Source organism: Entelurus aequoreus, linkage group LG17 (assembly GCF_033978785.1).
Source record: "Entelurus aequoreus isolate RoL-2023_Sb linkage group LG17, RoL_Eaeq_v1.1, whole genome shotgun sequence".
Lineage (NCBI taxonomy): Eukaryota > Metazoa > Chordata > Actinopteri > Syngnathiformes > Syngnathidae > Entelurus > Entelurus aequoreus.
In genome coordinates this window covers 21,428,014-21,452,213 of record NC_084747.1, presented here as the reverse complement: position 1 = coordinate 21,452,213, position 24,200 = coordinate 21,428,014, and the positions used below count along the sequence as shown (strand labels likewise).

Below are 24,200 nucleotides of genomic sequence, written 5' to 3'. Positions count from 1 at the left end.
TAGAAGCTAACTGTTAATGGCCACTATAGTCTTAGTAGCGTAGTGTATTTGTTCATCCTATGGTCACATATGGCTTGTCTTACGTCAGCACCGGGTGTGGTAAAATCAGCTGTTTACCTGGCAGGGATGAATAGGGAAGTCCTTCTTTAGCTGCCATCTTGTTTTATCATATATTGCTGCCTTTGCACCTGTCAATGTTTACTTTTGTATGCACGTGAAATCAACACAAATTCCTGACTTTGGAGCAATGTTCACGGACTCTAGTATTTGGCTCTCTATTAGATGCAATGTTATTTGGACCATGATTTATGTCTTCACTTGTTCACATCTCCTCATATGGAAGCTACTTTTCCTTCTTGATGTCTCAAGAAGGGTAGAAATACAAGAACACGCACATACGTCTACATCAGCATGTTGTTTGTTCTAGCAAGAAGTTGTGTGTGTTCTCCCTCTCCACAGAAAGGGGGCGCTCTGAAAAAAGGGCCAATAGCCAAAGCTCTGTTAGCAATGAAGCAGGTTCTGTCGTACGACCTGGATGCTCTGGAGTGGGACTCTCAGCATCGGACCAATCAGCAGCAGTGTTACTGCTACTGTGCAGGACCGGGAGAGTAAGACTTAGAGAAAGATGAAGAGGTTTGTCGGCCAGGAGCTGATCTGAGTGTGTGTGTGTCCAGGTGGTACCTGAAGATGCTGCAGTGTTTCCAGTGCCAGCAGTGGTTCCATGAAGCGTGCACGCAGTGCCTCCAGGACGGCATGATGTTCGGGGACAGGTGACGTCGCCGCTCCCTCGGTGACCGCTGCCCTTCCCTCCATCTCTCAACGAGGACACGCCCCTTCTCTCTTCAGGTTCTTCTTCTTCCTGTGCTCCGTCTGCAACAAGGGAGCCGAGTACGTCCGGCGTCTGTCCCTCCGCTGGGTGGACGTGGTCCACCTGGTCCTGTACAACCTGTCGCTGAGCAACAAGAAAAAATACTTTGAGCTGGACGAGATCCTGGCTTTCGTCTCCTCTAACTGGGACCACTTGCAGCTGGGGAAGGTACCAAATGAAAGCAAAAGTAACCAGCTGTCCAAGTTGTAACACATGGTCTGTGGTTTAGTTGTCCAACACTCCTCCGGCAGACAGAGGGCAGCACCTGCTGGACGCCCTCAACAAATACAAGAGCAAGTAAGTGTGTGTACTGGGGCTGGGCGATATGGACCAAAAAGTATATCTTGATATATTTTTACGTAAACTCCATATTCGATATATATCTGGATATATTTTCCGGTGAAAGTATACATATAAAGATATTCATTTTTGAGTGAGATTCGCTGAAATTGAAGTGAATGACAACTAATTGGTAAATGGGTTATACCGCATTTCCTTGAATTGGCGCAGGGAATATAGTATTCGCACGTCTAGAATTACTGCCGGGTCAAACTCGTTTCTCAAAATAATTAACGCATGCATGGCCTTATCGACCTGTTCATTATTAACGCCGGATCAAATTCGTTTTGCAAAATATTAATTTTATTATCGCATGTCTATAATTTTGGCCGGGTCAAACTCGTTTCGCAATATATTTAGCATATGTCTAGAACAGGGGTCACCAACGCGGTGCCCGCGGGCACCAGGTCGCCCGTAAGGACCAGATGAGTCGCCCGCGGGCCTGTTCTAAAAAAACACACAAAAAAAAAAATTAAAAAAAAAAAAAAAAAAAAAAATTAAATGTACATAGAAAAAACACAAGATACACGTTCAATCAGTGCATCAACCCAAACAACCTCCCCCATGCACACTCATCCACACCCACTCACACAAAAGGGGTTATTTCTTTCTGCTACCAATATTCTGGTTCCCACAACATAGACAACACATCTGCAAGGGACACAGTCCCTGAAGCACACATGATTGTATAGGCTGCTGGTCCACTAACATTTTCATTAATTACTATTTTTTATGTAATTATTTTTATATTGTTTTACTTTCTTTTTTTTCCAAGGAAATGTTTTTTATTTATTTATCTTATTTTATTTTATTTTTAAAAAAAGGGCCTTATCTTCAACAGACCAGGTTGTCAATGAAATTAGATTTGTTTAAAGGGTTTTTTAAACCAGGCCCAGTCCAGATAATGTCCAAGTCGGACTCAGCAACACACACCTTCATTCATGTACACAGAAAAAAATTAGGGAACACAACAGATTGCATATAATTTATAAACAAAATTACATTTTCAAAATAAGCATTTATGTACAGTCCAGATTATGTCCAGGTCACTCAAATTAGGGAACACAACAACAGATATCATATAATCTATAAACATAATTATACTTTCAAAATAAGCCTTTGAGGACTTCTCATCTTTTTTAAAATGTTTTTTGGCATCATTATCGTTTTCAACCATGTAACTTTCTAAAATTAGAAAATACTGAATAAATGTTTTAAAGAAAGTAATACTAAGTGAATATCTGTTTTTGGCCTTAAAAATAAACATTTTACCGAGTACTATAATTAAATGGACTAAATCATGATTGTCAATGAACTCTCCTAAAATAACAGAAACCACATTAAGCTTCATAAACAAACCAATCCTTAAACACAATTTTTCAACTTCCACCCAAAACAAAGACACAATATGACAATACCAAAACAAATGCAGGGTGGATTCAGGCTCTTGACAACAAAATCGGCAATCATCTGACTCTGTCATATTCCATAATTTTAACATTTTCCCTGTGGGTAAGAAGTTATAAATAATTTTAATTTGAAAATAACGATTTTGCACATCGATAGTGGTTTTATAGATTAGTTTGAATATGGCATCCCATGGCAACGGGCAGTCAAAAAATTCCTCCCATTTTCCATTTGTGTTGTATGAGGCAGCCTTCAAAGATTTCTTTATTAAATAAAAATTATATATTTTTCTATTTATTTTAGTTCCTTTTTGCCAACTAGAATTTCTTATCAGAGGTTTACAAACTAATAATTTAGTAGTTCCATAATTAATTATTTGTTTCCATCTTTTCCCAATTACTCCAGTTAGTTGATAAATTGAAAAGCTTGAGCAAGCATCACCATACATAGCTCTAAATTCATCATACTTCAGCATTTTACCATTCTCATTGATAATATCATTGACAAAAATTATTCCTCTTTCAAACATATTTTTCCAAAAGAAAGGCTTTCCATCTATTACAATATTAGAGTTCATCCATATTAACTGCTGCAAAATATCGTCTCTTTTTTCTGGCACATCAAATTGAAAACACCACTATGAGTGGATTGTTTCCTTTATGAACCCCGCCATGTTTCCCAGCAGACTCTCTGGGAGGGGATCACTTGTAAAAAAGGATACAATTTCTTTTGATACAGTACATGTTTTTTGTCCAACAGGACATTTGTGTACCACTCAATGTTTAAATACATCTTTGGAACAATTGATGCTTTTAAAGACAGACACATAGCTTCAAGGTTGAGAAGTTTCAGGCCCCCATATTCATACTCTTTGTACAAAACCTTTATTTTAATCTTTTCTGGTTTGCCGTTCCAGACGAAATCGAAGACCCTCCGCTCATAAATCTTAAAAAAGTTTTGTGATGGAGCTGGTAATGACAAAAACAAATAAATAAATTGAGGAATAATTAACGAGTTGGCAATAGACATTTTACCATACAAGGTTAGGGATTTCCCTTTCCATAATTGCATAATTTTGTCCAGCTTTCTTAGTCGATTATCACAATTTACTGAGCCTAGATCTTCCAGATTTTCTGGGACAACAACACCAAGTATGTTAACTGGTCCATCTGTCCACAAAACAGGCACTTTGCATTCCATTCGAAAGGACGTTCCCTTTAGATTTCCGATCCTTAACATTTTACATTTATCATAATTAAGCTTAAGGCCAGATTACTGTGAAAATATGTCCAAAAGATTAAGAAGGTTCCGCAAACAATGAGGAAAAATCTTATCTTTGTGAATCAGCCTTTTCTGACATGAACTTCATCAAGAACAAACACAGAACACGCCTCACTGATGCACATCTGCAAGACTCACTCAGAGTTGCAGTGTCAAGTTACACACCAGAGTACAACACACTAGTTAACAACATGCAATGCCAGGCTTCCCACTAACTGAAAAGAAACAGATAACAGATTTGGTGTCCAGTTCAAAGTGTGACATGATTTAAAAATTTGAGAGTTTACTTTTGTATTTTACATGAGTTATTATTTGTACAAACATGGTACAAAGTAATTCATGATTTGTTAAGAAATGTTAGTGGCTAGCTAGTTAAAATGGGATATTGTGATTTCACAAGATTGTCTTAGAAGTGATCATTTGAAAATGTTCAATTTGAAAAATGTGCACTTAGAGAAAATATAAAAATAAAGTGTTGCATATTGATATTTATCTGTTTCTATATATATTTATTGGGAGAAATCATTAAGATGATCAGTGTTTCCACAAAGATAAATATCATTAATTATTAATAATAACAGAGTTAAAGGTAAATTGAGCAAATTGGCTACTTCTGGCAATTTATTTAAGTGTGTATCTAACTGGTAGCCCTTCGCATTAATCAGTACCCAAGAAGTAGCCCTTGGTTTCAAAAAGGTTGGTGACCCCTGGTCTAGAACTTCCGCCGGGTCAAACTCGTTACGTCACGAGTGACGATTTACCTGTCCTCATTTTCAAAATGGAGGAAGCTGATTTCAGTAGTTTGCAATCGCACAAAGGAAAAAAGATAAAGAGCTATTCAGTAGGATTTAAGGTCCAAGCTATTGAATACCGGTACGGTATGCTAAAAAGAACAGTAAGCAGCTATGTTTTATTAATATACCGTAGCTGCGTGTGTCAAATACGGTATGAGTCATTAAATGACTCCCGCCTCCTGGTGGTAGAGGGCGCTAGTGATCCTTCTTGCGACTTCCGGTACTGCAGAAGAAGTGACAACACGCAGCAACAGATCGTCTCTTTTTTTTCCTCTCGCCTGAACTTTTAACATGGAGGATTACATACCGGTATCTAAAATAAAACCGTTTTCTAAACTGGACTTTCAATGGAAGCAGGAGGTAATAATTAAAGGAATATCTCCATCGAGACAGAGAGACTTTTAAAACTGAAGAAAGAAAATAAGGAAGACTTCTATAAACAAGTTATCGATGCTTTTGGTCAGAAGGAGCTGCAAATGGACTCCATTTATAAGTACAGGTAAGACCATAATAACGTTTTTTTTATTAAATGTGCTTTTCATGATGGTATGCTTACATCACACTCAAAGCGCACGCCTAAATTTACCGCGTTCCTTTTGGTAAACGCCGGAGTGAGAAGAGGTTTTAAAATAATTAGCGCATGCACGGCCATCCCGCAGGCTTCCGGTAAACGCCGGAGTGACAGGAGGTTTTAAATTAATTAGCGCCCCTGCGGCTATTCAAGGAAATACGGTACTTGTATAGCGCTTTTCTACCTTCAAGGTACTCAAAACGCTTTGACACTATTTCCACATTCACCCATTCACACACACATTCACACACCGATGGCGGGAGCTGCCATGCAAGGCCCTAACCACGACCCATCAGGAGCAAGGGTGAAGTGTCTCGCCCAAGGACACAACAGACGTGACGAGGTTGGTAGAAGGTGGGGATCAAACCAGGAACCCTCTCCCAACCGCGCCACGCCGTTCCCTGTACTGTCCAACTGTACTGTAAACACTTTTACTAACAAATTGCTCGTATTAAAGGAAGACGTCTTGGTTCCTCCTTGCATAACCAACTTTTTGCAGTCATTGCAAATTGCCGTTTTTTTTTATCCGTCAGACACACTTTGAAATAATCCCAAACCATAGACATGGTGTCGTTAGTCAGTCACCGGGCGAGCTGACTTGTTAGCCACGGCTACAGCACCGGCAACAACACACTCTTCTTGATGTTATGCTGCGCTCGCGGCGGTTTGACGAGGTCATCAAGCGTCGCCTAGTAAACCTCTCATGCTGCAGTCGTCACCTCCTGTGTTGTGTGTGGGAGACGCAACTGCTCTGTACTGCTCTCTACGTCCGTGTTTTACCGGATATGTACCGCTCCGTGCAGCGGCGTTTTAAAAAGTCATTAATTTTACTTTTTGAAACCGATACCGATAATTTCCGTTATTACATTTCAAAGCATTTATCGGCCGATATTATCGGACATCTCTAGAATTTTAAAAAAAGGCAGTGTAGTACCTTTTCTTAATTCATTAGTATCACAGTACTTTAATAGTATCGTACTCATAGTGTGTTTGCATGTGCTCAGGTTTCTGTGCGGGAAGGAGATCAAAAAGAGGAAGTGCATCTTTCGTCTGAGGACGCGCGTTCCCCCCACACCTCCTTCCAAACTATTCCCCGAGCGTGCTCACTATGAAGTGGGGCGGGGCTGTAAGAAGGGTGTTGTTAGGACCAGGTACAAGTACATCTCTGCTCGTTCTAGTTCTGCACAAATAGTCCCTTGCTTTGTTGACATGTACGTGTGTGTGTGTGTGTGTACAGTGCTTCATCCGAGAGGAGGAAGAGGAAGTCCAAGTGGTTATTGGAAGACGCCATCCCCAATGTAAGAACATCATGTTCCCCAATGGTTGATTAAAATATAAGGAGTGTCCTGATCCGATAATAACAGCAAAAAAACAAGTATGGTATCTGTTGCGTTGACCAGCATTCCTCCAATGGGGAATTCAAATTGCTAGTCTCTCCCAGATTCTTTTTATGGCAATACGCTGATGTTTATATTCAATCTCCAGGCAATAGTTGGTATTTTGTAGTTTATTCTCAAAGCTTAGAGGACAAACCTGAGACCAACCCAGCACCCAAGCGTTCCCTAGCCCGGTCCAGATTGGTCTAGCTCAAACCCCCCGGAAGTCCCGTGATCTTCCGTCTGTCCCTCGCCTCCACTCTCTTTGTTTAGACTACTCCGAGTTATCTCTACTCTGACACATTCCAATCTAGAAGGCCAACACCTTACTATGAGACTCAAAAGAAGGAAGAATACTAGCTATTCTTTATATGACTAGGAGTTTAGAAAGAAGTAACACTTAAATATGGATATGCTTCCAACAAGTCCCCCTTTACATGGGCCTGCATGTAAAATGTGTGATATCATGTCTGATACAAGTGTTTGCAGCGTGTTTACTTCTGTAAAGCTTGACTACATTTTCCTCCAATAAGCCACAAGGTTGTTTTTTTCCCTCTATTTTAGTTACAGATGGGTAACGTTCACATTTGAACCAATACGGTACCAATTCCCGGTACCTTGGAATCGATACTGGTACTCAACGGTACCAATTTTCAGTACGTTTGTGTAGGTTCATACATTAATTGTTTTCAAGAGTGAAACATTTTCTTTTTATTTCAACACAGCTGATTTTGAAAACTGTTTTCCAGTTGTTGTTTTTTCACATTTACAGTAGCAGTGTGTAGTTTATGGCAGTGTTTTTCAACCACTGTACCGCGGCACACTAGTGTGCCGTGAGATACAGTCTGGTGTGCCGTGGGAGATGATCTAATTTCACCTATTTGGGTTAAAAATATTTTTTGCAAACCAGTAATTATAGTCTGCAAATGATGTGTTGCTGTTGAGTGTCGGTGCTGTCTAGAGCTCGGCAGAGTAACAGTGTAATACTCTGCCATATCAGTAGGTGGCAGCAGGTAGCTAATTGCTTTGTAGATGCCGGAAACAGCGGGAGGCAGCGTGCAGGTAAAAAAGGTGTCTAATGCTTAAACCAAAAATAAACAAAAGGTGAGTGCCCCTAAGAAAAGGCATTGAAGCTTAGGGAAGGCTATGCAGAACCAAACTAAAACTGAACTGGCTACAAAGTCAACAAAAACAGAATGCTGGACGACAGCAAAGACTTACTGTGGAGCAAAGACGGCGTCCACAATGTACATCCGAACATGACATGACAATCAGCAATGTCCCCACAAAGAAGGATTAAAACAACTGATATATAAAGTAGATGCGGGGAATATCGCTCAAAGGAAGACATGAAACTGCTACAGGAAAATACCAAAAAAAGAGAAAAAGCCCCCAAAATGGGAGTGCAAGACAAGAAGTAAAACACTACACACAGGAAAACAGCAAAAAAAATCCAAATAAGTCAGGGTGTGATGTGACAGGTGGTGACAGTACACCTACTTTGAGACAAGAGCTATAGTGATGCATGCTTGGTTATGCTTTAAAGTCATATCCAACAATTGCGACAACAACTTTTTACTGTCAACTGAGTTTCGTTTTTTAATGATTTCTGCTGGTGGTGTGCCTGCGGATTTTTTCAACGCAAAAAAATGTGCCTCGGCTCAAAAAAGGTTGAAAAACACTGCTTTATGTTGTGTTGGCTAGTCAGTTCAGTCTTTGCTGTCTAGTATATTGTTGCACCATTAGAAGTGTTAACACTGTAAGAATTGCACTTCATACCCACCAGCTCTTTGATTGTAACGTGCGTCTTCGTTGTGGTTTTCATTAACAAATTTAGAGGTGTTGAAATCGCCATGTAAAATCGCTAATGCCTATCAGTAGCATGCCATTAGCAAAGCCAAAGTATATTAGCGTCAAGCTAGCGCATTTTTGGAAAAGTGGCGTGTTACTTTACTCAGGTTGGAGTGTTTTTTTAAGTCAACTTCTTTGTTGGGATTGAAAAAAAGCAACATTACCTAGAGGTAGTTTGACTGAGTGCGCTCTCAGTGCTGCTGGAGTGATCGCCAAGCGTGTAAGTGCGGAACACCCGCTGAGTCGGTAACAAGGCTCGACGTCGACCCAAGTACCGTGACATGGCACCGTTGGATTGTACGTGAATCGTGGCGGCAGGGGCAAAAATACTGGATTCGGTACCCAGCCCTAATTTTAGTCGTCATTTACAAAAGGTAAACATGGTAGGCTACCAGGAGCTGGCAGCTACACAGCAGATAAGCACAAAAGCTAGACATACTTAAGAAGTGTCCTTCATTGAACAACATTGCAGTCTAAAACAGCACAATATAAACAAGTATCAAATATTATAGTTGCATATGGGGCAAGTAAAAACCTATCCTATCCTTATTTACACATACAAAGTTTCCGAGGCACATCCCGTAACAAACGTGTCCGCATCGTTCAAAGGCTGGAGCGTATTAAGAAAGTATCCCTTAACAAACGTGTCCGCATCATTCAACTTACTGCGCCATGGTGTCGCCCCCCCAAACATCTGACCACTCCCCTTCAACTTAAGGACAGCATAAATCCATTCCAGACAGATAATAATAAATAGGTTTGTGTTTTCATACCTCCTGTATGACTAATTTCACTTGATCAAACCTTTTTTTTTTTTGACATTCCACACTACAAAATGACAGAAGTATGTATGATTGATTCCCACTGACTCGTACCGGCGGTTACCTGCGAGTTAAAAGTTGTATCAGGACACCGCTATTGAATAAAAGACCTTATTTTGCATTTTTGACATGTTTACCCAAAGTGTGTATTTGTGTGTGTGTGTAGAATGAGCTGACATGCAGTTGGATGTGTAATCACCACATGGCCAACATCTTTGACTTCACCCTGGACGAACTACACAAGCTCAGGAGGTGACCAGCGTGCACACACACACACACACACACACACGCATAAGTCATGACTATGTACGTCCCCTTTCAGTGGGCCGTCGAGTGTTGACCAGGACTCCACAGATGTTTCCACGTCAGGTTCTGTCATCACCAGTAGCTCCTACCAGCCAGCCAGGTACACTTCTTCTTAGGGATGATGCTCGAAACCGGTTTTCCCGGTTGTTCGATGAGAAAATAACCGAGTCCTCGGACTCGAACCCCTTTTTGAGAACCGGTACCCGTTATCGAGATGTGGCGATATGAAAATACTATGCGTCATTAGTCTGGCCACTTCCGGGTTGGCAAGTCAGTTCAGTTCATGAGACAATTGAGAAGTAGACAAGTTGTGTTAGCTCTTACAAGCCTTGGAAAAGATAAGTCTGTAAGTAAACTGTTTAACTTGTTTATGTAACTCAATATTAAGGTGGAAAGTGGTTAAATTTAAAACTAAGATGTTTATTGAAAAGCGATTTTTGTTCACTGTTTCAATGGATGATTTGAGGACTTAAAATGGCTGCCAGTCGTGTATTTCCACCATCGAAATAGTTTCAACACCCAGAAGTATTTGTTTAATGATAATACTGTATATTTGTGTGAAGCTAATATTTACATATTGTGTATTACATTTGAGTATGTTAATTGAATCACATAGCTTATACATTTGTCATTGTGTGTATTTCAGTTTAAAAAAATGAAAACAACAGTCCAGTGCAAGACAAAAGTAAAGATAGGAAAAGACAAAGCAAGATCAACAACAATAAAGAGCCTAAATGGATTAATCTGCTTTGGAACTCTATTAGACCTCTTGGATTGTTTGTTAGCTGTCTGCCTGTGTGTGTACTTAGTATGTTCCAATAGCAGCAGAAGTGCACTTTTTGGAGAGCTGTATTATTTTCAGTTTGTGCCCAAGGGACTGATTTTATTTAACACTATATTATTATTTATACACCTATAGTGATCACAGAGACAGCTTGTTTTTGTGTTACTGTATATATTTGTTTTTCTGAAAAATCCCACTTAATATACTTTGGGTAACAACAGTCAATATTTATTTATTTGATCTTTTTAGGGGGGTAACAATCAATATTTAGTTACCGTATATTACCAAATAGTAGCCCGGGCGTTTATTTTACAAAATGGGGTCAGACCCCGGGCGGCTATTAGGACATGGGCGGTTATTTGCACAAGGCTTTTATTTATTTTTGCACCAGCCTGCACCAGGCCATTATTTGGTTACAATGGTTACTGTCCAGTATTTTTTTTTTTCGTACAAACAATTTTAAATGTAAAAGCTATTGTAAACATACAAACAAAAAAACAAGACTATCAAAAGACAAGAGATCAACAAGGCCTCAACATGGCAGTACTGCAACAATTGTCAAATAGAATACCAATACTAAAAATAAATACACTTTTTAAATAAAGCAGCCTACTGGGAAAAATAAAATGATGGTACCAAGTACTCAAGTATTAAAAAACACACCATCAAAACAGAACAATAATATTGTCACTTAAATAAAATAAAGGCTACAGTACTCCAAGTTTTAAATAAATAAGCATACAAGAAAAATACAATTATGGTACCAAGTACTCTATAAAACCATCAAAACAATAATACTGCAGCAAACGCAACCCCAAATGCAACTGAACCCCACTCATCATCCTCCTTCTCCTCCTCCTCTCCCTCACCCCCCTCATCATCATCCTCCTTTTCAATTACAAGTTCATTGAGGAACTGCTGTTCCTCATCACTCTCCTCCTCTTCCTGAACCACAGCAGCAGCCTGCTGTCTAGCCCTCAACAGCATCTCTCTGCCTGCGTGACATGGCTGTCCCTTCTTGAAGCAGTAAATGAGCTGGTCCTCACTCCCATCAGCCCACACACCTTGTAGGATACCACAAAGCAACATTCAGCTATGGCTACTGTTTGCAACACGGACACACACACACACACACACACACACACACACACACACACACACACACACACACGATTAAGCCAGCCACTTGTTGCACCAAACACCACCCCGGTGTCACTCGCGGTGACATACAACTCCTTTGCCTTAATGCTGATCATTTTGCGGGACACACGGTGGTTCAGTCCACGCACGTGATGTATCCACTGACACAAATTAGCATCAAGCTCGTCGCTCACTTTCTTCCTACCTCCATCCGGGGGGGGGGGGGGGGGGCGGCGTTTTCCATCGATTGCCGACAGAGATAGTAGTTCTCCCTTTTTTTGTTTCCATTCTCGTACATGTTTTGGGTCAACGTTAAACTGCCTGGCCGCTGCCAAACCAGAATTCTGCTCCGCATACTTCACAATCGCTAGCTTGAACTTTAAGTCAAGTCAAACGTTCTCTTCTTCCCCCTTAAAGTATTCCCGTCCATCAGTTGTGGTGTAGCGGTATCCTGTTCATTCCACTCACTGCTACTGTTGCTTGCCATGTTGAAACTTTTCCTCGTGGGTTTGTTGTGTGTTACGCTATATGCGGTGACCCATTGCAATATGTTGATTACCCAGAATCCCCACGTGACGTCTGCTGTTACCGTAATGACCAGAATTATTGCACCTTTGCTTTTCCTTTTAGCTTATAAATTGGGTTTAATGAAAATTAAATCAATATGATTTTAATCTAAATTATGCAAATAACAGCCCATGGGCGGCTATTTGGACATAGGCGTTTATTAGGAAGAGGCTGTTAATTCACAAAATGGGCTCAGACCCCGGGCGACTATTAGGACAAGGGCGTCTATTTGCACAAGGGCGTCTATTTGGTAATATACGGTATTTATTTTATTTTATTTTTTTCCTATAAAATAAAAGTGAGCTTTTGTTAAACCAAATATTGTGTTTTTTTTCCATATACAACAACCTATCTGGACTCGATAAGAGAATCGATAAGGAATCGGTTCGATAAGAGGATTCGATAATAGGCTCGAACTCGATAATTTCTTATCAAACATCATCCCTACTTCTTCTGCAGGCATGGGATTTTTACGTCTATAGTCGGGAATCCGTCTTTTTTATCTCTGTAAAAAAAAAATTTGTTAAAGAACATCCATGATTGGTTGGTTGGTTTTCTACGATGCGTCACGATTGGTTAAGATTAGGGCAAAACATTAAGGAAAAGGCCAATCAGAAGCAAGATAGGGCGGGGTTATGGAACCAGGAAGGGAAATCACAACAGACTTCCCAAATGACGAGGAGAGAGTCGTAGAAGAGAAGAGGGAATATTCAAGCGGGCCATTTATATATTACAAAAACTAGTGGAAGATGGCAGAGGGATTCTCTTCCTTAGATGTTTCTTTTAGCGATGTAGACCACGTCCAGGAAACCCACAGTGTGTCTACTTGGCCACATTTGGACAAATGTATGCGTCTGGATAAAACATTCATTTGACTTGTTTACCACGTAAGCCCAAGTTTAAAAAGTCAAAGAAATTTGGCCGACATACACTACCGTTCAAAAGTTTGGGGTCACCCAAACAATTTAGTGGAATAGCCTTCATTTCTAAGAACAAGAATAGACTGTGGAGTTTCAGATGAAAGTTCTCTTTTTCTGGCCATTTTGAGTGTTTAATTGACCCCACAAATGTGATGTTCCAGAAACTCAATCTGCTCAAAGGAAGGTCAGTTTTGTAGCTTCCGTAACGAGCTAAACGGTTTTCAGATGTGTGAACATGATTGCACAAGGGTTTTCTAATCATCAATAAGCCTTCTGAGCCAATGAGCAAACACATTGTACCATTAGAACACTGGAGTGATAGTTGCTGGAAATGGGCCTCTACACACCTATGTAGATATTGCACCAAAAAGCAGACATTTGCAGCTAGAATAGTCATTTACCACATTAGCAATGTATAGAGTGTATTTCTTTCAAGTTAAGACTAGTTTAAAGTTATCTTCATGGAAAAGTACAGTGCTTTTCCTTCAAAAATAAGGACGTTTCAATGTGACCCCAAACTTTTGAACGGTAGTGTATATATATATATATATATGTATATATATATATATATATATATATATATATATATATATATATATATATGTATGTATATTATATATATTAATTAAGGGTGTAACGGTACACAAAAATTTCGGTTCGGTGCGTACCTTGGTTTAGAGGTCACGGTTCGGTTCATTTTCGGTACAGTAAGAAAAAAACTAAATATACATTTTCTGGTTATTTATTTACCAAAATTTGTAAACAATGGCTTTATCCTTTTAACATAACAAATAACGTACATATACACACAGGGTCGATTGCCAGAGTTCATGCAGTCAACATATATCAAATAAAAACTAAATAAGATAAGGCTCAGAATTGGTTTGTTAACAAAACCTTTCTACATATAAAGTGCAACATTAAAGTGCTTCAAGTTGTTGCTCAGATTAAATAAAATGACAACACTTTTCTCCTACGTATAAAAAGAGCAACATTAAACAGTTTCAAGTCAACTCAGCCTCAGATTAACTTTTCTTTTTCCCCCCCAGCCTTTAACCCTGGTGACTTTCACTCAATTTTCATGTTTTTTGCCAGAAAAATCAGTTTATCCACATTGTGTGCAGAAAGAGCAGACCTGCTTGCAGTTAAAATGTCTCCAACTGTGGAAAATTCCCTTTCACTGTGCACGGAGCTAGCAGGTATGGCGAGGTAGTGCCTAGCTAACTTGGCAGTAAGAGGATATATTGTTCTTCCACCATAGAAGTGTCAAAATCTAGTTTTTAATGCAATATGGTCTTAAATCTGCTGCTATAAAAACATTAATTATTTCTTTAGCCCTGCCTGACTCGCCGAGGAGAGGCTGCTTGAATGCGGTGGGAGCTGTGTTTGTTCGTCTTTCTCTTCGTTGAAGCGATGTTATCCATTGTTGTATCGCACCTCGAAGCCGAAATGTTCCCAAACGGGAGATCTTAACGAGGTAGGAGGGTCTTCCAGCTCTGGCTTTTGCATGTTGTAGTAGCCCGGTCGCTGCTAGCATGCCGTGTGTTGTGCCTCGGTGTGCATTGTTTACACAACGTGCGGTGCGCTACTTAATGTGTCCGTGTGGACCGAAACGGTTCAATACAAATACCGGTACACGTACCGTTACACCCTATAAGAAATTATCGATGTCGATGCCATTATCGAATCCTGTTATCGAACCAATTCCTTATCTCATAGCCTGTCTAAATGCTACATTTAACTTTCCTTGGTGTTTTGCAACAAGACAGTAGCTGACATTTTGTTCATTATTTCTTCTCTTTATAGTTTGACATTGAATCATTGCATCATTTTGAAACATAAACAGCATGACTTGTCCCCTGCGGGCCCCCGGACCCCCGGCTTATTTTCAGTCTTTTTCATTAAGTTCAAATCACATGCTTGCTTCTGGTTTCGGGTGGGTTTGTCTTTGTCACGTGATGTTGACGTGTCCTCAAGCAAGGCACTAAATTAAACCAAAGGACATATCTGTGAGTGTGCGTGACAAATTATCGGATTTACGCGTGGATCACACTCGGGAAACCCCCCCCCTTACGTGGGCAGTGGAGGGAAGTCCTTTGTACAGGTACAAAGGAACCTATTGAAATTGTAAGGTTGATTATTATTCCGCAGCTTTGCGCACTACTTTGCCCCCCTTAACATGCTTCAAAACTCACCAAATTTTATACACACATAGAAAAACTGGGACAGCACACTTTAGTAAAAAAAAACCAAACCCCAAAAATCTAAATTGCGCTCTAGCGCCCCCTAGGAAAATACCAAAAACAAACTGCCTGTAACTCCCACGAGGAAGGTCATAGAGACATGAAACAAAAAACCTGTATGTAGGTCTCACTTAGACCTACAATTCATAATTTCACATCCTCGGGCAAAAACCTACAGGAAGTTGGCAATTTCCCCTTCAACACAAAAAATGACTAAAAACACTAATTTTTGCCTCTTTGAGCCGTAATTTGACCCCTTAAAATACTTCAAAACTCACCTAACTTTTTACACACATCGGGACTGGTGCAAATTGCGATCTAAAAAAAAAAACGAACCCCAAAACTAAAAATTGCGCTCTAGCGCAATTTTTGAATAAAACAGAGACAAAACTGCTCCTCAGAGGAAAACTCCGACAAAACTGCTTGTAACTTCCGGTAGGAACGTCTTAGAGACATGAAACAAAAGCCTCTACGTAGGTCTCACATAGACCTACATTTCATAGATTGACATCCTTCAGCAAAAATAAACAGGACGTTTGCAATCCCTCCTTCAAAACTAACTTTTTGTTAAAACCGGTCACCTAACATCAAACATTATCTCCTCTGAGCGCGTTTGTCGTTTCGGCTTCAAAACACTACAGGAGAGAGATTGAACCCTTCTGATTAAAAGTTGACGGAAGCGTTTTAATAAGTGCTACGGTTTTGATTTTACGAGCCTTCAAAGAAAAGAACCACCGCAGCACCTAGGAAAAAAACACAGACACAACTTCCTCTAACTCCCAGTACGAATATCGTAGAGACATGCAACAAAAACCTCTGTGTAGGTCTGACTTAGAGCTACATTTCATACACTGACATCCTTCAGCAAAAATCAACAGGAAGTTGGCAATCACCCCTTCAAAACAAAAGTTTCATAAAAACACTAATTTTTGCCTCTTTGCGCTGTAATTTGACCCCCTTAAAATACTTCAAAACTCACCAAACTTTTTACACACATCAGGACTGGCGGAAATTGCGATCTAATTAGGACTAGCACCTGCCAAAATGCGGACCCGACCAACGCTGCTTGCAGCTTTAATTATTATTAACCCTTGCTCTTGGTGTTGGTCGTGTATAAAAAGTTGTGTGGTTATGAACTTTGAACCTTCTGAACCTGTGTCCTCAGGCGAAAGGTGGGCAGCAGGAAGAGGAAGTTGCCCAGCTATGCCAATAACCAGTGGACCAATCACAATGAGGCAGGGGAGGATCTCGGCGAGGAAGAAGCTTCCGCCGCCGGGGACGACGCGGGATACGCGGCCGACCCCTCCCCCTTCCTGTCAGACCCCTCCGACTCGTCCCGCCTGCATTCCTCCATCTCGTCATATTTCGGCGCCTCGTGCCGGCTGATCAGCGGTGAGAGGTATCAGGTGCTGGCTCGCCGCGTCACCGCCGAGGGGGCGGTACAGTACCTGATGCAGTGGGAGGGGTCAGCGCCTTATTAGACGCGGGGCTTTTATTTATTCCTTAGAATTTTGCTCAGCGTCACCTTTCCACAACAAAGTCCATGGGAAATCCTCCCACTCAGATCCACAGCACACAAAGACCTGCCGACATGATCGCATTTTTAAATTTTAGAGCCACATTTGCAGTGAAACTGATCAGCGTTCTGTGCTTTTATGTATTTATGCTAAATGCGTATTGACAGTGTAACAATATTTAACATACATAGACAAATATTTAAACTACTTCCTTCATTCATACGATTATTTTGAGCCAAACAAAGTTTATAGTACACAATAACTAAACAAAAGCAAAGCTACTTATTATAATTATTTGGTTTTTGGCCTCCAAGTCCTCCTGTGTACAGGGAATTCATTCCCTAAATTTGTAAACAAAAAACTGTGCGGAAATGAAAATATTGATCGAACCACTCTAGTATCGATCATACACTTGTACTTTCCTTTTAATAACTACTTACTTTTTGCTGTAATGCACTTTTCTACACTTCCCAAACTTAGCACTTAGTTCTTTTGTTGCTTCAAGCTATCTTAACGACTAGCTTAGCGTTTAGCACGCCTTCTTGCCTGCACCCGCTTGCTCTCGCACCGGATTTCTCACGGAATGGTGTCGCCTTCCGGCTATCCCCCACCGCCGTTTAAGTTGCAGGGAACTAGCGCAGACTTTTTACCAGATCCGTCGTAGTTGTAGTAAAGCGAACCGCCAACCGCTTCTTCTGTCCTTCCAGAGTAGAGGAGCAGGAGCAAATAAACTTGGCTGCTGAACATCTGGAGCTAGCCACTCCCCTGCTTCCCCGCCCCCTGTATCAGCTGGTTTTTGACACAGGCCCCTATATTGCTGCCCGGGGTATGCCTGTAATATGATTCTTTGTTTTCAACCGACAGAATCAACGTGTCCTCATCCAGGGTTTAAGCAGGTCATTAAAAGTCATTTAATGGCTTTTGCAGAAAAGGAAGGCCTTAAATGGCATGAAAGTCGATGTCCAGAGGCGTTAAAACAAATTAATGACTGATCACAAGTCGACGATTGAAGGTGAAAAGCAGCTAAAGGTGCCTAAATTATTTGGTGTGACCAGCAAAGCAACTACTGCTGTCGCTACCACGCCACCACAACTGGCAGCTGCTGCTACCACTACATGAAAATAAAGACAATCATAGATCAGACAGTTTTGTGAGCCAATTGTAATTCACTGGAGAGTAATAATAATAAAAATATATTTTATTTGTAAAAAGCACTTTACATTGAGCAAACAACCTGAAAGTGCTACAGTGTATAAAAAAATATAAAGATAATAAAAATAAAACTAGAACAGCCTAATAGCTAGAACTAGTATGCATATATCTAAAAAAAAGGCTTTTTTTAAAAAGAAGTGTTTTTATGCCTTTTTTAAAAGCATCCACAGTCTGTGGTGCCCTCAGGTGGTCAGGGAGAGCGTTCCACAGACTGGGAGCGGCGGAGCAGAAAGCCCGGTCTCCCATTGTTCGTAGCTTTGTCCTCGGAGGTTGTAGGAAGTTAGCCTGGTGTCGTGTGAAGGATTTGGGGGTGAGCAGTTCTTTGAGGTAGAGGGAGGCATTACCATGGAGGCACTGGTGGGTTAGTAGGGAGACTTTGTATTCAATCCTGAGTGGAACAGGAAGCCAGTGAAGGGATATGAGAATTGGTGTGATATGGTCGTATTTCCGCACTCTCATCAGGATCCTAGCAGCACTATTCTGTATGTATTGCAGCTTCTGGATCTTCTTGCTGGGGATCCCGACAAGAAGTGCTTTGCAGTAGTCTAGAGCAGGGGTCACCAACGCGGTGCCCGCGGGCACCAGGTAGCCCGTAAGGACCAGACGAGTAGCCCGCTGGCCTGTTCTAAAAATAGCTCAAATAGCAGCACTTACCAGTGAGCTGCCTCTATTTTTTAAATTTTATGTACAGTATTTACTAGCAAGCTGGTCTCGCTTTGCTGGACATTTTTAATTCTAAGAGAGACAAAACTCAAATAGAATTTGAAAATCCAAGAAAATATTTTAAAGACTTGGTCTTCACTAACTGACAAAGAAACAGACAACAGTTTTGGTGTCCAGTTCAAAGTGTGACATGATTTATTTAAAAATTTGAGAGTTGACTTTAGTATTTTACATGAGTTATTATTTGTACAAACATGGTGCAAAGTAATTCATGATTTGTTAAAAAATGTTAGTGGCTAGCTAGTTAAAATGGGAAGTTGTGATTTCACAAGACTGTCTTAGAAGTGATCATTTGAAAATGTGCAATTTGAAAAATGTGCACTTAGAGAAAATATAAAAATAAAGTGTTGCATATTGATATTTATCTGTTTCTATATATATTTATTGTGAGAAATCATTAAGAAGATCAGTGTTTCCGCAAAGATAAATATCATTAATTATTAATAATAACAGAGTTAAAGGTGAATTGAGCAAATTGGCTATTTCTGGCAATTTATTTAAAGGCCTACTGAAAGCCACTACTAGCGACCACGCAGTCTGATAGTTTATATATCAATGATGAAATCTTAACATTGCAACACATGCCAATACGGCCGGGTTAACTTATAAAGTGACATTTTAAAATTCCCGCCACACTTCCGGTTGAAAAACTCCTTTGGATGTGATTTATGCGCGTGACGTCACAAAATCCACGGAAGAGGTTGGACCCCACCTGACCCGATATAAAAACCTCTTGTTTTCTTCGACAAAATTCCACAGTATTCTGGACATCTGTGTTGGTGAATCTTTTGCAATTTGTTTAATGAACAATGGAGGCTGCAAAGAAGAACGTTGTAGGTGGGATCGATCGGTGTATTAGCGGCTAAGTACAATACTTACAGCAACACAACAAGGACTACTTACTACGCCTAGCCGATGCTTGCCGCCAAACCCACGGGTGAAGTCCTTCGTCGCGCCGTCGATCGCTGGAACGCAGGTGAGCACGGGTGTTGATGGGAAGATGAGGGCTGGCTGACGTAGGTGGAGCGCTAATGTTTTTATCATAGTTCTGTGAGGTCCGGTTGCTAAGTTGCTAAATTAGCCTTAGCGTCGTTAGCAACAGGATTGTTAAGCCTTACCAGGCTGAGAATTTTTAACCGTGTAGTTACATGTCCATGGTTTAATAGTATTGTTGGTCTTCTGTCTATCCTTCCAGTCAGGGGTTTATTTATTTTGTTTCTATCTTCATTTGAGAACGATGCTAGCACGTTAGCTCCGTAGCTAAGTGTGTCACCGATGTATTGTCATTGAGATAAAAGTCACTTTAAATGTCCATTTCACGTGCTCGACTCTCATTTTCAAGAGGATATAGTATCCCAGGTGGTTTAAAATACAAATCCGTGATCCACAATAGAAAAAGGAGAGAGTGTGTAATCCAATGAGCCAGCTTGTACCTAAGTTACGGTCAGAGCGAAAAAAGATACGTCCTGCACTGCCTCTCTAGTCCTTCACTGTAACGTTCCTCATCTACGAATCTTTCATCCTCGCTCAAATTAATGGGGTAACCGTCGCTTTGTCGCTCCATTGTAAACAAAGGAAAATTGTGAGGAATATTACCTCCTGTGGCGTCACGCTACTTCCGGTACAGGCAAGGCTTTTTTTTATCGGCGAGCAAAAGTTGCGAACTTTATCGTCGATTTTCTCTACTAAATCCTTTCAGCAAAAATATGGCAATCATCATCAATCTTTATTGCAGACCTTAAGATCCATTTAAACATATAAAAACAGAATACAATACATTAAAAAATAAAACATACATTAAAAACAAAACAATAAAACATAAAAACAATATCGCGAAATGATCAAGTATGACACATAGAATGGATCTGCTATTCCCGTTTAAATAAATAAAAATTCATTTCAGTAGGCCTTTAAGTGTGTATCAAACCGGTAGCCCTTCGCATTAATCAGTACCCAAGAAGTAGCTCTTGCTTTCAAAAAGGTTGGTGACCCCTGATCTAGAGTAACAGTTATGTCAACTTTTCAACTATTCTAGATTATAATTGTCAAATGCTTACAATTTAGTCTATACTGCTTTTGACTTTATACGACATTGTCATTACATTTGCTTTAGGGCAGGGGTCACCAACGCGGTGCCCGCGGGCACCAGGTAGCCCGTAAGGACCAGATGAGTAGCCCGCTGGCCTGTTCTAAAAATAGCTCAAATAGCAGCACTTACCAGTGAGCTGCCTCTATTTTTTAAATTGTATTTATTTACTAGCAAGCTGGTCTCGCTTTGCCCGACATTTTTAATTCTAAGAGAGACAAAACTCAAATAGAATTTGAAAATCCAAGAAAATATTTTAAAGACTTGGTCTTCACTTGTTTAAATAAATTCATCAATTTTTTTACTTTGCTTCTTATAACTCTCAGAAAGACAAGTTTAGAGAAAAAATACAACATTTAAAAATGATTTTAGGATTTTTAAACACATATACCTTTTTACCTTTTAAATTCCTTCCTCTTCTTTCCTGACAATTTAAATCGATGTTCAAGTAAATTTATTTTTTTTATTGTAAAGAATAATAAATAAATTTTAATTTAATTCTTAATTTTAGCTTCTGTTTTTTCGACAAAGAATATTTGTGAAATATTTCTTCAAACTTATTATGATTAAAATTCAAAGCAATTATTCTGTTTCAAGTTTTTATAGTTTATATAAAACTATAAAAACAAATCTAGAAAATCTGTAGCATCAAATTTAAATCTTATTTCAAAGTTTTTTGAATTTCTTTTAAAATTTTTGTTCTGGAAAATCTAGAAGAAATAATGATTTGTCTTTGTTAGAAATATAGCTTGGTCATATTTGTTATATATTCTAACAAAGTGTAGATTGGATTTTAACCTATTTAAAACATGTCATCAAAATTCTAAAATTCATCTTAATCAGGAAAAATTACTAACGATGTTCCATAAATTCTTTTTTAAAGTTTTTCTCTTCTTTTTTTTGGTTGAATTTTGAATTTTAAAGAGTCGAAATTGAAGATAAATTATGTTTCAAAATTTAATTGTCATTTTTTTCGTGTTTTCTCCTCTATTAAACCGTTCAATTAAGTGTAAATATCATTAATTATTAATAATAACATAGAGTTAAAGGTAAATTGAGCAAATTGGCTATTTCTGGCAATTTATTTAAGTGTGTATCAAACTGGTAGCCCTTCGCATTAATCACTACCCAAGAAGTAGCTCTTGCTTTCAAAAAGGTTGGTGACCGCTGATATAGGGGCATTAAAGCGTGATTCAATTAGATTTGCTTACACCTGCAGAAACCCTGTCATCCATCCAGGCCAAATGTCTTCTGAAAACCTCTTGTAAAACCGAGTGTAAAATGCGATCCGCCATTTAAGCCAAGTAAGCCATTTGTACTTGACTTCTTGTCCCCTCTTGTTAGCTGAATTAAAACTGCTGTGTTGCGGCGACCTGCAAATATAGAAGCTCTGTGTATATTTAGCGAAGGGATGGAGGAGACTGACACTTTGACTTGAATAAAAAGGCAAAGAGTCCGCCGCCGTCACGCATCCAGTGGCAATCCGGGTTTACTCAGTGTTTAGTGTAGTAGAATTTCTGACCTTTGACCTATATTGCATGTCTAATGGGAATGTACGCTCATTTGATTTCTTTCCTATTCTGTGCCAGTGGGACAAAAGTGAATGTTAAGTCGTGCCAACCTGTCTACAGAATGTGTTGACTGTCTAAAGGATTCGAGTTGTTATGGAACAGATAGGGAAAAGATAAAAGACATTGACGCACTCGATAAGGAACGATGACGCACAAAAGACATATAAAAAATGGCAGAAGACCGGAACTCGAGGGTGATTTTGGCTTGTGTGTGTCTTGTTTGCTCCGGAGTGACATGTGGTTTGTCTGCACGGCCAACTCAATTCAACCTGCACTTCTGATAATGGGTAAATAAATTTGTTGTACTAAACTACTTTTGTTGCCTGTTTAAGCTTCGGACAATCCACTACATTAGCCCTGTCTTCAATGATACTTGTAAGAAATATTGTTTATTTTCCGCAAATGGAAGTGCTGATTAACTTATGTGAGCGGCTCCACACTGCGTATAAACATAAACGGTTAGTTGCCAGCCATCGATGTCAGCAGCGGCATCGGCTTTTGCGATCACATATTTATGAATGGAAATCGGCCGATACTGACCGATGCGTCCCGTAAATGACTGTTACAACATCGCTTGGTTCCAGCTGCAATAACACTTGGCTTCTCCCTTTAATTACCAAAGGAAGTTGAGCGGCTAAAGAGTGAACAAGAGTTGACATGACGCCACGCACTCGAAGCGCTATTAAAAACTGTAAAACAGGGGCAAAGACACACTGTAATGGAAAGAAAACATGTTAATACTTATACTGTAACTCAAATATTTTGAAGCCTTTTTGCGAAGCTATGGGGGAGTACTTATTAAACGTCGGCAGGTCTGCACAACTGTACATGTGCGTTGTGTCTGATGGGTGGTCTTAGGTTCCCAGAAGGACTTGTGACGGCTTGGTCACATTGATTATCTATGCAAAGGCTGATCACTGACCAAGTGGGCGGGTCGTGTATTAGCATCGGCGGTACAATCAATAGACGTGTAGATATAGTGACTGTAACCATAATATTATTATATTTCTCATGTCACTGCTTTAAATGGCCACCGCTGTCTACCAGACGTTAAACTGTATTGCCTCGCTGACGTATACTCTCCTCTCATTGGCCTGTTTGACAGGTGTGCTCACCTGCTGACCAATCCGTAGCAAGCCTGTGCATCTATTAAAACTTTTGACCACTTGTTGGAAATAATGCAACTAGTTTCCCTCCTTTCTCCGTGTGTGTGTGTGTGTGTGTGTGTCACACACTTGACAGTAACAGGTAATCCCTTAATGCCATTAAGGTGTTAGGAACCGTTCAGTCAGTGTGACTCTTCATGTGGGCTGCTGATGCTTTTCAGACTTCATGTGGACTGACTGACAGGTGTGTGCTTGTCCTCTGTGTGTAAACGTCATGTGGACTGACTGACAGGTGTGTGCTTGTCCTCTCTGTGTGTGTCTGTACATAACTTAGCGTCATTGAATTGTCTTTAGGTGGGAATGTGGAATGGATGTGTATGTCTATGTGCCCTGTGATTGGCTGGTGAGGCGTCCAGGGTGTACCCGCCTTCTGCCTGAAGTCATCTGGGATAGGCTCCAGCTTACTTGTGACCCGAATAAGGACGGGTGGTATAGAACATGTATGGATGGATGGTGTGTGTCTCCATTTATGTCTAAGTGAGTAGGGTTGGGTATCGTTTGAATTTGAACAATTCCGATTCCGATTCCTGGCGATTCTCGATTCCGATTCTTCTTGTACCATGCCGGGATCAATGTGTTTGACAGGTAGTCCCTGGAAGGTGGTATGTATTATGGGTTGAGACTTTGCACCATATCCCTGCAAGCATAAACAAACAT

The 24,200-nt window shown here is 40.0% G+C and overlaps 1 protein-coding gene across 1 annotated transcript in view; it reads left to right on the top strand.

Annotated features, from left to right (window-relative positions):
* The window catches only part of LOC133632654 (disabled homolog 2-interacting protein-like), an 82,554-nt gene that overhangs the window by 7,646 nt on the left and 50,708 nt on the right, over nt 1–24,200 (top strand). Inside the window, exons 6-14 of the mRNA XM_062025210.1 lie at nt 460–608; nt 675–770; nt 847–1,036; nt 1,098–1,165; nt 6,265–6,411; nt 6,498–6,558; nt 9,475–9,560; nt 9,631–9,714; nt 16,434–16,660. Coding sequence (XP_061881194.1) covers nt 460–608; nt 675–770; nt 847–1,036; nt 1,098–1,165; nt 6,265–6,411; nt 6,498–6,558; nt 9,475–9,560; nt 9,631–9,714; nt 16,434–16,660 — 1,108 coding nt within the window. The remainder of the gene's footprint in view (nt 1–459; nt 609–674; nt 771–846; nt 1,037–1,097; nt 1,166–6,264; nt 6,412–6,497; nt 6,559–9,474; nt 9,561–9,630; nt 9,715–16,433; nt 16,661–24,200) is intronic.